The 15823-nt window shown below is 42.5% G+C and overlaps 1 protein-coding gene across 1 annotated transcript; it reads left to right on the forward strand.

Moving 5' to 3' along the window:
• The first annotated feature begins 13544 nt into the window (after positions 1–13544).
• OR2S2 (olfactory receptor family 2 subfamily S member 2) lies at positions 13545–14580 on the forward strand. Its single transcript, XM_067745471.1, is given in 2 exon segments — positions 13545–14168; positions 14170–14580. Coding segments are annotated over 2 exon segments (1035 nt in total).
• The last annotated feature ends 1243 nt before the right edge of the window (positions 14581–15823 follow it).

Raw genomic sequence — 15823 nt, forward strand, 5'->3', positions numbered from 1 at the left:
TGCTGGAGGGGTCCTGATGGTTCCTGTTCCCTGGTTTCTCTTACCTGAGGGTCTCGGAGGATAAGATGAAGGGCTAACTTCATGCAAGTTTACGTAGGTAAATCTAATTACACGGAATCTCATTACACCCAAGAGCTTTGTGTGAACATAAAGCATTTAATATGAATTTTCCCCTCATTCTATAGGCGATTCTACAAAAGTATATTTCTGTTGATCAAGCCTTACAGTTCTCTATATCTGTGATGCACAGTAAACAAATTGATAACAAGGAAAAGTAACCCTTCAAGATTTATTGTTTAACTCATGAAAAGCTCAAGTCTGTAGGGCCATAATTCAATTACTCCTTGGCTCGCCCTTTGAACATATTTGAAAGGGTTCTTATTTTTATGTCACCTATGTCAACTCTTCCTACTCCATTATTAAATAACAGTAATATTTTTATCCTTATCCTCATTGCCTCTTTCTCCTTATTGTCATTTAAATTATTAAAACTGTTTCTTGAATCATTCTCTTCCTGTGTCTTCAAAATTAACCTCTTTCTCTTGTCCTTAACCAAGTCCCCCACCAGAAAATCATTTATATCTTTGGAGCAGAGAGGAGAGCAAGGTGTGGCGAAACTGATGCAAAGGTCAAAGGTTCAGGCCTTTTTTCTTTTCCCTTTTTTGAAAATGTTATTCATCCCTGGGTTCTTTCCCTAGATATCCTTGGCCTCCAAGGGTCATCAGAGTAATGTCAAAACTGAGAGGTACCGAGGAGAATCAAATGAATTCTATTAACCACCTGACCTGGCTTGACCGAGTGTGCAGCCAAGGGGTGATCATCGCTTGCTTTTCTACCTAAGAAACCCCAAAGCCACACGGTAGTCAGAGGGAGAGGAGGTGATGCTCAGAGGGAGGAGGAGACATCTAAGAATCACCTACATGACTGGTGAGGAATTCCAAGGCAGCTCCCTAGAGTAATTAATCTAGACATCTAGTTAAAGAATGAGTAGAATAGAAAACCTCTGACAGTTGATATCAATTTTTAATCCAACAGAGAGGAAACTAACAATCGAAACAATCAGCCTTTGCTGAAAAACAGTCATTGCAGGAAGATGGTGAAAGCATTAAAGAAAATTCTCAGTGGTTTTCTCAGCAGAATTCAAGAGGGTAGTGAATCAATAAAACAAGAGAAGTCTATAAAAAAAGAAGCTAGGAGAAAAGATAACTGGGAAATAAGAACTTTTTCTTAGGGGAAAGATTCCACTTACTGGATCAAATAAAATTCAGTAGAAAGTATTTAAAAGTAGATGGCACAATTTTTTAAAATGAACTTTAAAATTAAAAATAACTTAAATTCCTCTCCTAGACTTCAGAGAGAAAAACAAAGAGATTTAAGTTATTTGAGAAAAGATGAGAGGCATGGGAGATAGACCAGGGGGATCCATCATGAAAACATGAAGAGAAAACAGAGCAGACAAAAGACAAATAATAACTAAAGAGAAAAAAACACATTTCACTGAATAGAAGTTTTAGATATTTTGTTCATAAAATGTTCATCAATCACCAGATAAGAATTGTAGCAAAAGACACACCTACCTAGGATAAATATTCAAGGATAACTTTTGATGCCTATATATACCAAAAGAGTTCTATAGACTTTTACACAGAAGAAAAGCATATTTCCTAAGAAGGAATGAGAATCTGACTGCCATTGGCCAGCTGTTCTGCAGCCCTAAATGTAGACATCAGTGGAACAAGGTTTACTAAGTTGTGAGGGAAATGGGCTGTGAGTCCCGAGTTCTACATACCCCTCATCATTGCACAGATACGAGGGTTAAAAAGACACTTGCTGTCATGTGTAAACACAGAAAGCACATACCCCTGCAATCCCTTCCTGAAAAAAAATGTATTTAGAACATTCTCCCAACAAACAGTTAAAAATAAATAAATGAAAGGATGTGATGGATATGCCATAGAAGAGACAGTGGAGAATGATGAAATGCATAAGACCAATGAAGTTTAGTCAATTCTTATACCAAATTTGCAAAGACAAATCTATGAAGGAATTAGTAGCAATCATGTCGAGGTAAACAGTAACAAGAAAGCAATGATGGAGCTCCAGTTACAATTCTAGATGACTTCATCAAGCTGGGAAATGGAGAAAGAGAAGCAAAGGCCACTGAAGGCTTCATCTTACAAAGGATATGGTGGGAAGGGATTCTTATAAATACAATCCATTGCATTGATACTGAAATGCAACAAAAGTCTTAACATGCTTGTTGAAAATTTACGAGTCAATACCAGTAGACAAGTATTAGAATTCTTTCTTTGAAAGAATCCGAGGATTATGAAAGAACAAAGAAAGTTCATCAAATGAAAAAACTCATTTATTGAACCTAAGTAGATTTAAATCATTGTACAGTAAACAAATAATACACATTACCCAGTGGGTTTTTTTTTTAGGAATTTCAAGGTTTCTAACATTAGGAACATTAGGAGATCAATTACTGCAACCATTTTGTTAACAGATTAAATAAGAAAAAGTAATCCCATCCACAAATGTTGAGAAGTCATTTGGTAAAATCTAGCATCTATTTCTGACTTTTTAAAGTAGTGGACTTGAATAGAAGAAACCATCCTTCGTGAAGAACAACAGCAAACAGCATACTTGACGGCAGAATACCAACGACATGCCTACGATGCATGTCTGGATTAGGACCTCTGCTCTCGATGTCTGCATCATTCTAGCTAATTAAACCAGATCAGAAAAACAAATAAGGAACAAAATATAGAAAAGAAGAAAACTATTCAGTAAGTAAACAGATGTTGTTTACTGAGGAAAAAAGTTTAATCAAGTGCAAAACTACTACAACCAGTAAGAAAGTACAGTAGGGGGGTTGTATATAATTCACACCAGTCACAACTTTAAAACACCTAGGGAAAATACATAAAGAAGTTTGAGTACATCATATATTTACAATGGTCATGCATTAACAGAAGATATTTTAAAAAGATGTTTCGGGCTTCCCTGGTGGTGCAGTGGTTGAGAGTCCGCCTGCCGATACAGGGGACACGGGTTCATGCCCCGGTCCGGGAGGATCCCACATGCCGCGGAGCGGCTGGGCCCGTGAGCCATGGCCGCTGGGCCTGCTCATCCGGAGCCTGTGCTCCATGGCGGGAGAGGCCACAACAGTGAGAGGCCCGCGTACCGCAAAAAAAAAAAAAAAAAAAAAAAAAAAAAGATGTTTTCATTTTGGAGGGAGGAAAAGCCCTGAATGTAAACTTCAGGGCAGTCTAGAGTATCCTCCAAGTACCCTCATTCAAAGCCTTTTTCCCCCTTTCTAACAGGTTAGGATGACCCATGCTCCATCCATTTTCCCATCCCTAGAGCAGGTCCATCCTATTTGTTGGGAAAAGGTCCAAGCCCTGGGCTTGGAGGCAAACAGAAAGGCTCACTCATCAAAGGTTCTCAGAAGCAAAGAAAACCAGTCTCTACTCCAGCCCTTGTTTTGAAGATAACCAAAGAGTTTAAACCAGACCACTGACAAATGGAGTCTTTCAGAGCTCTGCGTACGTGCAAATTAATTTCTACCTGATTACTACTGGTGACCATTTCTCTCAATTTAGGATGATACTTAAAATCTTCAAGAGAGTATAGTATCTAATGAAGGTTATCACAAAATATGACCTAATCAAACATCACAGATGATCACAGACAACGTGTCTAGAACATAATCACCCAAACTGCATTTAAGGAATCAGAGCATTTAAGGAATCAGAGCATTTCAGATGCCGGACGGGGAACGTGTCCCCTGTGGACACGACCAGGTGGGAAAGGACCAGGACCAGGTCCTGGTGGAAGGACCAGGTGGGAAAGCAGGAGCTAACTGCCTCTTCCTCCTCAGCTCCAGCCAACTGCTGCCAGGCAGGAATGCAGAAAGGGGGTGGGGAGGGAATGCAAAGAGCTGCTCCCTTTGCTGCAGGCTCCACATTTATCTCTGGTGTTTGCAGAGTTGAGTGCTTCCCATAATTCTTCAACAGTATAAGTATTATGAGGACCAAACAAAATTTGTTCCTCAACCATTTTTGGCTATGGGTTGCAATTTACGACCTCTGCTAGAAGCACATGTAAATCACAGTATTGTTGGAGTTCCTACGGATGCCGTCACAGAGGTCACTTACATCTTCACTGTGCATCTATTGTTTGGGGAGGAAACTGCCCTCTCACTCTTATCATGTGATTCTAGTGGGGCTGCCAATTGTACTACACCAACGCTTGGCCACAGCAATCAGTCTAAGGGAAAGCATATGACCTAGGTCAAACTAATCAGAACCATTCCCCAGCATATTTCAACTGGAGCAAGAAGAAAGGGGTCCTGTATTAGCTTTCTATGCTGCATAGCAGATCACCACTTAGTAGCTTCAGACAATACACATTTATAATCCTGCCATTTCTGTGAGTTAGGAATTCAAGCAAGTCCTCTGCAAGGCTGCAGTCTAAGGTGTTGGCCAGGGCTCAGTTCTCATCTGGAGACTCAAATAGAAAAATGTGGATTAGGCTGCTGACAGCCCTCTTCCTTAGCACGTGAGAAAGTCTGCTAAAAATGAAGCCAGGAAAAGACAAGTAGAGATAAGAACCATATGAAGAGACAGAGAGTCCTAATGACATGGTGAGTCCCTAATTCCAGCTGTGCCTGAGACTGAATCCACCCTTGAACTTCTCAGTTGTATGAGCATTAAAGTTTGTATTGGGATTATGCTGGTTGGAGTAAGTTTTCTATCTAGAAACTTACAAAGTCCTGACAATTACAAAGCCCAAAGCAAAAGCATCTTTACAAAGTCACCCTCTCTTGCTGACCACTGCATACTCCAACTGCAATCCTATATTTATCTTACATGGTAGATAATTCCCAATTGAGATACAAAAAACTGCAAACTAGTCTTGGTCAAATTCCAGGCTCTTTTTCAAATAAAACAGAAGGAATAAACTCTTTTCAGGCCTGCACTCCCCCTGAACATTGATGCCAAAATGCTAAAATACAAAAAATCAATAAAACAAATATAGTAATATACTTAGAAGATAATACACTGTGAGAAAGTTGCATTCATCCCAAAAAAGCATGGATAGGGTGAACATTAAAATTTTACCACATTAATAAATTAAAGAAGAAAAACCAAATGATCATCTCAATAGATGTAGAAAGTGTTTGATAAAACTCCATGTCCTGGGACTTCCCTGGTGGCTCAGTGGTTAAGAATCCACCTGCCAATGCAGGGGACACGGGTTCAAGGCCTGGTCCGGGAAGATCCCACATGCCTCAGAGCAACTAAGCCCGTGCACCACAACTACTGAGCCCATGCACCACAACTACTGAAGCCCTCGCGCCTACAGCCCGTGCACCGCAACAAAGAGTAGCCCCTGCTCGCCACTCGCCGCAACTAGAGAAAGCCCATGCGCAGCAACCAAGACCTAACACAGCCAAAAATTAATTAATTAAAAAAAATTCAATGTCTTGACAATAACCACTCTACTCCAGCCAGACACCTCAGGAAAAAAAAAAAAAACACCCTTACCCCATCAGCAAAGGTTGAGCAGACAGCCTAGACTTCCATTCTTACCAGGCTATGACAAGGCAACCCAACCACTACCCTGTCAATGTGGTATCAGAGGAGGCTGGATAGGGAGGTGAGATGTTTGTATCTGCTGGGCAGTAACAAGTCCCCACCCCAAACCACAGTGTCAGTGGAGACCACATGGGAAGCTCCTTCTCCTTCCCACTTGGGTGGTATCAGAGGGGGCCTAAAGAAGGGTCAGGACTTGTGCCTGTGCTAATGAGGCCACCCCTTCCCACAGTGTCAGTGGAGGTCGTGGGAGTAGTACTAGGCACTCCTGCCTCTGCCAGGCAGAAGGGAATCAGCAGAGCCCTAGTAGGGAGCTGAAATTCCCACTCCCCACCCAGCAGTAAGGAGGATCCCCTCCTCCCAGGAATACAAGGCTGGTTCAATATTCAAAGATCAGTCAATGCATCTACCATATTTACAGGCTAAATAGGAATAAAATCACATGATTATACCAAGTGAAACAGAAGAAGCTTTTGAAAAAACAACACTCATTCATGACAAAAACTTTCAGCACTGAACTGGAAGCCCCAGCCAGGGAGGCAGGACAAGAAAAAAAGACTGCAAGTCTAACGTTTTTGAAGGAAGAAAAAGAAACTGTCATCATTCACAGATATTATTACCTACTATATAGGAAATCTAAAATAATTTAGAGATATAAGTATTTAAAAGAGAGTTTAGCAAGGTTCCTAGACAAAATCAATGTTAAAAAAAACCCAATTGCATTTCTATATTCCAGCAGCAGATTATGAAATATTTTTAAAGATATCGAGAAATATAAATATAGATATTTATATATTAAGATATAAATACCACCATACAGGGGTAAATCTAGTAAAACAGCTCCAAGACTTTTATGCATACAATTATAAATTATAAAATGTTTTGAATGATATTAAAGAGAGAAATACTTCTCATTCATGGGTAGGAAAATTCAGTATTATAGAGATGTTAATTCTCCCCAAATTGATCTCTATATATTCAGTGTAATCCCAAATTTTAATCCCCAGAATTTAAGAAGCTGGTTCAATAATTTATATGAAAGAACAAAAGACCAAGAACAGGCATGAGGTATTAGAAGTACTGGAAGGGGGAATAAAGGGGTTTACCCTACAAGAAATCAAAACATACAATAAAGCAATATTTATTAGGGCGGTGCAGCATTGACACAGGAATAGACGAACCAATGGAAAAGAGTAGAGATCCCAGAAGCAGATCCATTTATGTTGGGAGACTTGATATACGACAGAGATGGTACTGCAGACTGGTGGAGAAAGGATGGGCTATAAACACAACTAGGACAATTGGGAAGACATATGTGTACCAGGAGAAAAGTATAAAATATTTATAGCAGCATTCAGTTGGGAAGCAACCCAATTATCCATCAAAATAGAACGTATAAATAAGCTGTGCTACGGTCATAGAATGGAATGTAGCAATACAAAGTAATGAATTTATCTACACTTATAAATATGAATGAATCTCGCAAACATAATATTGAATGAAGAAACAAGTCAAAAAGAACACCTACAAGTGATTTGATTTTTAGAGTTCAGAAAGAGGAAAACCTAAACTACATTGTTTAAAGATGCATCCATGGGTGATAAAATTCAAGAAAAGCAAGGAAATGATTATAACAAAAGCAAGGAGTGTGATTATCTCTGGGAGAGGAGAGAGAGAGAGAGGGCTGGGAGTGGGAAGGAATACCCAGGAAGATTTCAAGGTGCTGGCAATGTGGCAATGTTCTACTCCTTAAATTAGGTGGCAATTGCTTTATTATTCTTTAAATTTAAAATATGTGTTTTATATACTTTCATATGCATTTACATATATGTGCTATATTTCACATTTTTTAATTATTTTAAATACCAAAAGTTTTAAATACTGCAATGAGATGTCACTTCTCAACTATCAGTTTGGCAAAGACCAAAAAGTCTCAAGACCAACATATTATGTTGACAGCATATGAGAAAACAGACATTCTCATATACTGATAAGACCTTGTAAATTTGGCAATATCCATAAAAATTACAAATGTACATAAAACATATATTTTTACCACATGTGCTAAATTATAAATATGCAAGGATGTTTGTTGTAGCACTGACTGTAATAGCATAAGACTGGAAAGGACTGAAAAATGTAAATGTCCTTCAATATCAGACTGGTTAATTAAATGATTATCTATATTTACAATGGAATATATGCAGACATTTAAAAGACTGAAGCAGTACTACATATGTTTTCTTCAAGGTATATATCTCCAAGGTATATGCTAAGTGAGGAAAAGCAAGACAGTATGTATTTGTGCTAACTTTATTTTGGAGACAAATTTAGCACAAATACACAATGTCTTACTATCTTGCCTTTCTTACTTAACAATATGCATAGAACACCACTGAAGAAAAAGCATACAAGAAATTGCTAATATTGTTTGCCTCAAGGGAGAAGAATTGGGTGACTGGAGACAGAGGCTTAATTTTATTATACCTCCTATACCTTATAAATTTTGTTCCAAGTACAAGTAATACCTACTAAATAACAGTGATGATAATCATGATGATGATGATGATGATGGTGATATCAATAATCATAAAGAGAATTAGATGTACTGAGATTGAAATCCCAGCTCTGCTGTTCACAAGATGTGGTCTTTGGTAAATCGCTTAACTTTTTAAAGTCTGTTCCCTCAAATAAAAAAATAGGGCGATAATAAATACAACCTCCCAGGGAAGACTGGAAGTAGATACTTAACATACGTGCATTGCTGGATTTTACTGTATTTACATAACGTGTGTAAGTTTGTCACAGTGACGGGCACATGGGGGAGCTCAATGAATGTAGTTAATTCTGCAGTCGCTGCTACTGTTAGATATCTGTCTGCCTCCCCATCTTGGGTGTCTAGGCCTTCACCTTGCGGACAAGGTGCTTGGCCCCTAAAGCGAGCACTGGCTTCTCTGAGACCCTGGGGAAGGCTCAGGAGGAAGCTGGCATCTGCTGTGCCCGCCTCTCCATCTCCAGTTGGCCATATCCCAGTCACTGCCTCTAACTGCAACGGACGGCGGGGATGTGGAGCCCCTGAGTACGCTGGAGTCCCCAGGTATGCTGAGCCCCAGCACCCTGTGCACACTCGACATTCCAAAGTTTAAATTGCTTCTGGGACTAGCAGTGTCCTTGTAGGAGTCCACGGCTACAGCTTCAGGACTCCCTTCACTGCTGGGGAAAATGGACCCTTGGGATTCCTCAGCCTCAGACAAGGATGACAGGTCCTGTACGGGAAGAGTCTGTAACTGAAATACCCAGGGCTCAGCCAACACAGCTGGGAGGAAGGACGTGAGAGAAACACCCACCAGAGCCTAAAGTTCCCACAAGGATTCAGGGGGAAAAAGAAGAAAGAGGGTCTCAGAGGTAAAGGAAGTCAGGCAGGGGAGTGTCTGGGTCTTTCCCTGGCATCTAGGGTCTGGTCCTGGGGTGCAGTGAGGAGTTGAGAATTGTGTCTGGGATCAGGAGACTCAGAGAGGCGGCCACAAGCAGGACACAGGTGGGGAGAGCTGGGCTGTGACGGGGACAGAGGTGGTTGGCCATGCCTTCTGCAGAGCATTTCCCAAAGATGTACTTTCCACTCCCCTGCCTCTGCTCTGAGAAACCGTCCCACAGCTGATGCTGGAGCAGGGAGGAGCAGCTGAGAGGCAGTGCTAGGCAGTCCATCCTGCTCTCCAGGGCTCACCACTTTCCAAGCCCCTGCCCTGCCCTTGCTGCTCCCTCCTCACAGGAACCCAGGGAGGGAGGCCCATAGGATTCCTGTCATCCCCCTCCTGCAGAGATTTCTCAGAAGAATGGTCTTCCTCAGGGTCAGAGGGTCAGCAGACCCAAGCCTGGTCCAACCGGTTTCCAGTCTATGGCTAGTTCTTTCTGTTTTTCTCACTTTCCTTTCATAATTGCTAAGATTTTTTCCCCCTGAATACCAAGTAACTTGTGCCCATTGTATTAATATTAATGGGGTAATACTGAAGAGGTACAAAGAGGAATCCCTCCCCTACTGATTTTGCTATAATTTCCTTCCAGTAACTTTAATCCACACATATCATTTACCTAATTGAGATCATAACAGTGTGTAAAATTTTGTATTCTCCCTTTTCATTTACCATTATAGTGGAATAATATTCTGGTGTAAAAAATCACAAATATAACTTTAATTATATATTAAATATATATATATACATATATATATATATAAAAGTTATGTTCCATTATATGAAGTGGCATAATTTACTTAGGCATTTCTTTTTTTTTTTTTTTTTTTTTTGGCAGTATGCGGGCCTCTCACTGTTGTGGCCTCTCCCGTTGCGGAGCACGGGCTCCGGACGCGCAGGCTCAGCGGCCATGGCTCACGGGCCCAGCCGCTCCGCGGCATGTGGGATCTTCCCAGACCGGGGCACAAACCCGTGTCCCCTGCATCGGCAGGCGGACTCTCAACCACTGCGCCACCGGGGAAGCCCTACTTAGGCATTTCTTGATGGACAGTTATTTTGTTTCCTATTTTCACTTGCAAATATTGCTATGTAAAAGCCTTTACTGTGAGACATTGGCCCTCTACTCTCATTGATTCTGTAGAATTATTTCCCAGAGGTGGAATTGCTAAGGTGATGGGTATGCAGGTTTTTCAGGTTTTTACTTTTTCTAGGCAAACAGCTCCTCAGAAAGGCTGTATGAACATGTAAGGGGCTTTTTGACTACACTGAGCTACCTCCACTCCTCAGCTACCTGCTGGCTCCAGAGACAGGTAGAGGTGGGACCACTAGCCAGGTCAGGTCCTCGGGACAAGCCAAGGAGCCACACCTGCACGTACAGCCCCACAAAGGTGAAAGCTTCCATTCCTCTCCCTGCTCTCCCGGCTGGCCTCCTCTCCCTCCTCTCACTGGGCTGTATGAGTCAGAGCTCTTTCTTTTCTTCCATCCTGAGTCCCCTCCAAAGCCTGACACAGCCCTACTTTATCTCCCCTACACACACACACACACACACACACACACACACACACACACACACACACACACACCACACCACACCACACCCAAAGGAGTGGGCAGCCACCTTTACCAAAGACTGCTCCCAGCATGGGATAGTCCACAACAGAGTTGGGATGCCCAGGGAAGCACCTGATTCAGCCTTCTCAGGATGCACATGGGGAAACTGAGACCTCAGGAGGAGAAGGGACTTGCTCAAGCCACAGAGAATACCCATGTCATGGGCAGGGGCGGGTCCCACAGCTCCAGTCTCGGTGTGCAAGGTCTTCCTAGCTGTTCAGTTCACCCCGATTGAATCAACTTTTATTCAGCATCTCCCATGTGACAGGCACTAAGATTTCCATGGATGCAGCTCTCACGAAGGTCAAATCCTGTGTATCACTCACGCCCACACCGCATTGTTCATGGGCAGGACTTTCTGTGTGCACAGATTTGTCTGCTGGGAGTGGACACGACGGCTTCTCTAACAGAAGCCACTTTCCTTGGCTTCTGCCAGCACAGCATGTCCTTGTCACTATCAAATTTTGTTTGTGACACTGACCATAATGTTTACTTTTCATTTCCTGGAAGAGCTGGGAGAAACACTGGGAGGAACGTGGGATACGTTGGGGCAGAAGTTCATGGCGGGGCACACAGAGTTGGACCTGCCTCGAGCAAACAGAAACATCCTCATGTGCTGAGGGACTCGGGGGGAGGGTAATAGGCTTGCACAGGAAATACAATGAAACCTGTGATTGCATAATGGGGGAGCGTCTCCTGGATTAGGTCAATGGCTCTCTGCCGGTGCAACTCTGCACACCCCTCTCCTCCCAGAAACATTTAGCAATGTCTGGAGACATTTTTAGCTGTTACAACTCAGGGAGTAGGTGCTACTAGCAACTGGTGGGTGGAGGCCAGGGATGCTACTGCTAAACATCCTACAATGCACAGGACAGCCCCTCACAACAAAGAATTATCCAGCCCCAAATGCCAATAGTGCTGAGGTTGAGAAACACTGGATTCAATTCAGGGCAGGAGCTGAACCGCCTGACAACATATCTGACATAAACTCTTCCACCATGAGTGAAGCAAAGGCATGCTGAACAAAGAGAGGGATCAGAGAATATATAGAGCTGGTATTGGAGAGACAGGAGCTTTCAAAAATCTGTGCACTAAGACATCAAGGCAACTATTTGGTGGAAAGAACTCAGAATTGGAGCCTGCAATCCAACCCCAGAGTGAAAATCATTCAACCCCAATCTGTCATTCAACCCCAGAGAGAAAATCTTCCACTCTTCTGAGCTTTGGTTACTTCATCTATAAACCTTGAATGACAGTATCTTCTTCTTGGGGTGTTTCAAAGAGTGTGGCACAGAGTAGATGCTCCTTAATGTTTACCACTCATCTTCCACCACGCCCCCACTCCTACACACACACCCGCTGCAATTAAGAAGGAGCTAGAGGGCTTCCCTGGTGGCGCAGTGGTTGAGAACCTGCCTGCTAATGCAGGGGACACGGGTTCGAGCCCTGGTCTGGGAGGATCCCACATGCTGCTGAGCAACTAGGCCCGTGAGCCACAACTACTGAGCCTGCGTGTCTGGAGCCTGTGCTCCGCAACAAGAGAGGCCGCAATAGTGAGAGGCCCGCTCACCGCAATGAAGAGTGGCCCCCGCTTGCCACAACTAGAGAAAGCCCTTGCACAGAAACGAAGGCGCAACACGGCAAAAATAAATTAATTAATTAATAAACCCCTACCCCCAACATCTTCTTTAAAAAAAAAAAAAAGGAGCTAGAGAAATATTATCAATGAGGATTCTGAATTTAGAGTCTGAGCTATTGCAACTAAGAGACTAGAAATCCTCTACACAAAGGCATATAGGTCTCCCTATAAGCTAGTTGCTTGTACGGAACCCAAGGATGGGGTCAGAAAGCCAGAATATTACACAAGAATAAAATATAGCATAAAAGGACAAAGGAAAAACATTTCTTAGTTACCTCTGGCTAAGAAGTTCGCCAATATTCCAGGGAGATGAGTTTAGAAATTAATGCTGTACAGCCTACTATCTGGTACGTGTAGTCTATATGGTTATTGATCACTGAGTTAACTGGTTAGTAAGTTGCACAGTTGTCAGCCCAGAGTGTGTGTTCAATCACTCCAATCAATCCTTGTGTTGACTTCATAAAGTTCCTCCCCATATAGGAAGCTCCCCATATATTGCTATCAATCTGTATTAAACTAGGCAGATTCCAATGCTGACAACGTCAAGTTTGTGTCATTTATGGTAGGCAGACTGGAGAAGTCATCCTCCGTGTGGTTGAGTCTTTACCTGGGCTTGTCTCTGTCTGGAAGTGGATTGACATTTTATACAAGTTTTGTAGTCAAAATTTAAAGAGGCTTTAAAATTTACTTGTTCTAAGAATTGGATCAGCTTGGGGATTTTCCTCCCTGAGAATCTAAGAAAACTCAGATTAAATGAAATGTCTATACATTTACATTAAAGAGAAATCATTCATAGGATTTTCCAGCCACTAGTCGTAATGCGGAGGAAAATCTCTCCTTCACTGGGGATCAGGTCCGCTGGGGTCAAATCCTGTCTCTGTCACCAACTTAGAAGGCTCAGACAGGTCACTTCCCTCTCGAGGTCTCAGTTGCTTTTATGGACAATGAGAGGATGTAGCAACTTCGGAAACACCCCTCACACACCTAGACTACTTGAGGCCCTCGCCCAATGCTGGCCCGTTGTAAGCTCTGCTCCAACTCTGACCTTCTCTCATGTAAGAGCTGAGGACACCCTGCTGTCTCTTTCAGTTGTTTTTCTCTAACACACATATGCTCTCCTATTACACAGCAGGAATGACCGCATACCAGATGCCTGGGACTCTTTTCAAGAAAGCCTGATATGCTACTTTTGTAATTTGCTGATGACAGAGGGGACATCACATGGAAAAAGCTAATCAGACCTCCCCCCTGGTGGGGTTCATTCTCCTGGGCCTCTCAGCCCACCCAAGGCTGGAGGAAACATTCTTTGTGCTCATCCTGCTCATGTACCTGGTGACCCTGCTGGGCAACGAGGTCCTCATCCTGGTGACCATCCTGGACTCCCACCTACACAAGCCCATGTACTTCTTCCTGAGGAACCTCTCCTTCCTGGACATCTGCTACACAACCTCCTCAGTCTCTCTGGTCCTGGATGGCTTCCTGGCCCCCCAGGAAACCATCTCTTTCTCCACCTGTGCCGTGCAGATGTTCCTCTCCTTTGCCATGGCAGGGACAGAGTGTGTGCTCCTGAGCATGATGGCGTTTGATCGCTACGTGGCCATATGCAACCCCCTTAGATACCCTGGGGTCATGAGCAAGGCTGCCTATGTGCCCATGGCTGCCAGCTTCTGGGCTATTGGTGGTGTTGCTTCTCTGGTACACACATCCTTGGCAATTCAGTTGGCCCTCTGTGGGGACAACATCATCAACCACTTCACCTGTGAGATCTTGGCTGTCCTGAAGTTGGCCTGTGCCGACATCTCCATCAATGTGATCGGTATAGGGGTGACCAATGTGATCTTCCTGGGGCGTCCCAGTTCTGTTCATCTCTGCCTCTTATGTCTTCATCATTGCTACCATCCTGAGGATCCCCTCAGCTGAGGGGAGGAAAAAGGCCTTCTCCACCTGCTCTGCCCACCTCACTGTGGTGATAATATTCTATGGGACCTTATTTTTCATGTATGGGAAGCCCATGTCTAAGGACCCCCTCCTGGGGGTAGACAAAGAGGATCTTTCAGACAAGCTCATCTCCCTCTTCTATGGGGTGGTGACCCCCATGCTCAACCCCATCATCTACAGCCTGAGGAACAAGGATGTGAAGGCCGCTGTGAGGAAACTGGTGAGTCAGAAATCCTTCAGTCAGTGTTGTAGGAGGAGTCTTCTGTGGTTCTCACCCCCATGGAAGAAAGGACTTCAATCATTACAGCTGCCATTCTAAAGCCAAGTCAACTTAACTGGAATGATCTCTTGCCCTTAAGTCCATTTTCAGGGAATGTTTAACTTTTCAGAGTGTATTTCCTGAGTTTTGGCTACATGTCTGACATTCAACAGATGTCAGACAATAAATCCTCTAATTGAATGATGAAGACATTCTGAAAACATGTTAAAACCAAGGAGACAGGGACCATTAGAGCAAGCCTAATGGCCCGTGTTGTGCCTAAACTGCAGAGTTAGTTCAGAGACATAAGATGGCTCTCACAGCAGCTTTGCCACCCCTGTTGGAATCACAGGGAGAGTCAGAGGAACAAGGAGGAAGTAGACATTTTCATCTTGGACTGCTGTATATTAGATTGAGTTTGCCTGAAATGCTCAGAAGAGACAAAATTTGCCACATTGGAAGACTCTGGGTGAGAATAACCTATTTTGATTAAATAAATTTCTTTTTTATCTATGAGAAAATTGAGGCTGTATTTTTCTTGATGCACTGCACATTTTGAAACACTGCTAGTCAATCAAATTAAATTGAAGAAGGAGTAGAGGGTTTGAATTTGACATTTATCACTTAACAGCAATTCCCAATAGAAAAGTTAGTATTCTGTTACATAATAACTCACATTCTGAAAAAAAAAAATAGATGACAGGTAGATAGATAAAGAAAGAAATAGATAGTGGCTAAATATGTTTGAAGACTTTGGGGTGGGGGGTTAAAGTTGCCAGGAATTCTCAGAGCCTTTAATATACTAACGTACACTGCAAATGTCCAAGAGACATAAAGTCTGTAGCATTTCCTGAGCCTCCATAGTTTAGCACAATAAAACTGGGAAGCATTTTCTTACTTATGACCTTGGGCAGGTTGCTTAACATCTCTCAGCTTATTTCTTCATATTTTAAAAACCTAACCACTTTATTTTATGTGGATTAGATAAGACACTATAAATAAGTCCTCTGTAAATAGTAAGCAACATAGAAATGTAAGATATTGCTAGAAGTATTATTATGAGTGCTGCACAGTGCTAATGTGCCATGTGGAAGAGAGCAAGATATAGTTCCTATCTAGAACAATAGATACAAAAGATGGATGAGACATTTGAGATGGCAGTGGATGAACAGAAGCGGTTTTATGGCAAGTTATATTAAATTCTGAGAATACTGGAAAACTAAAAGAATTTAGAAAAGGAATCCAATTTTGAGAATATAGTAGATCTTGGAAACTTTTGCTTCAAGTGATATTTACGTTTTCT

Source organism: Pseudorca crassidens, chromosome 7, assembly GCF_039906515.1.
Source record: "Pseudorca crassidens isolate mPseCra1 chromosome 7, mPseCra1.hap1, whole genome shotgun sequence".
NCBI classification, from domain to species: domain Eukaryota; kingdom Metazoa; phylum Chordata; class Mammalia; order Artiodactyla; family Delphinidae; genus Pseudorca; species Pseudorca crassidens.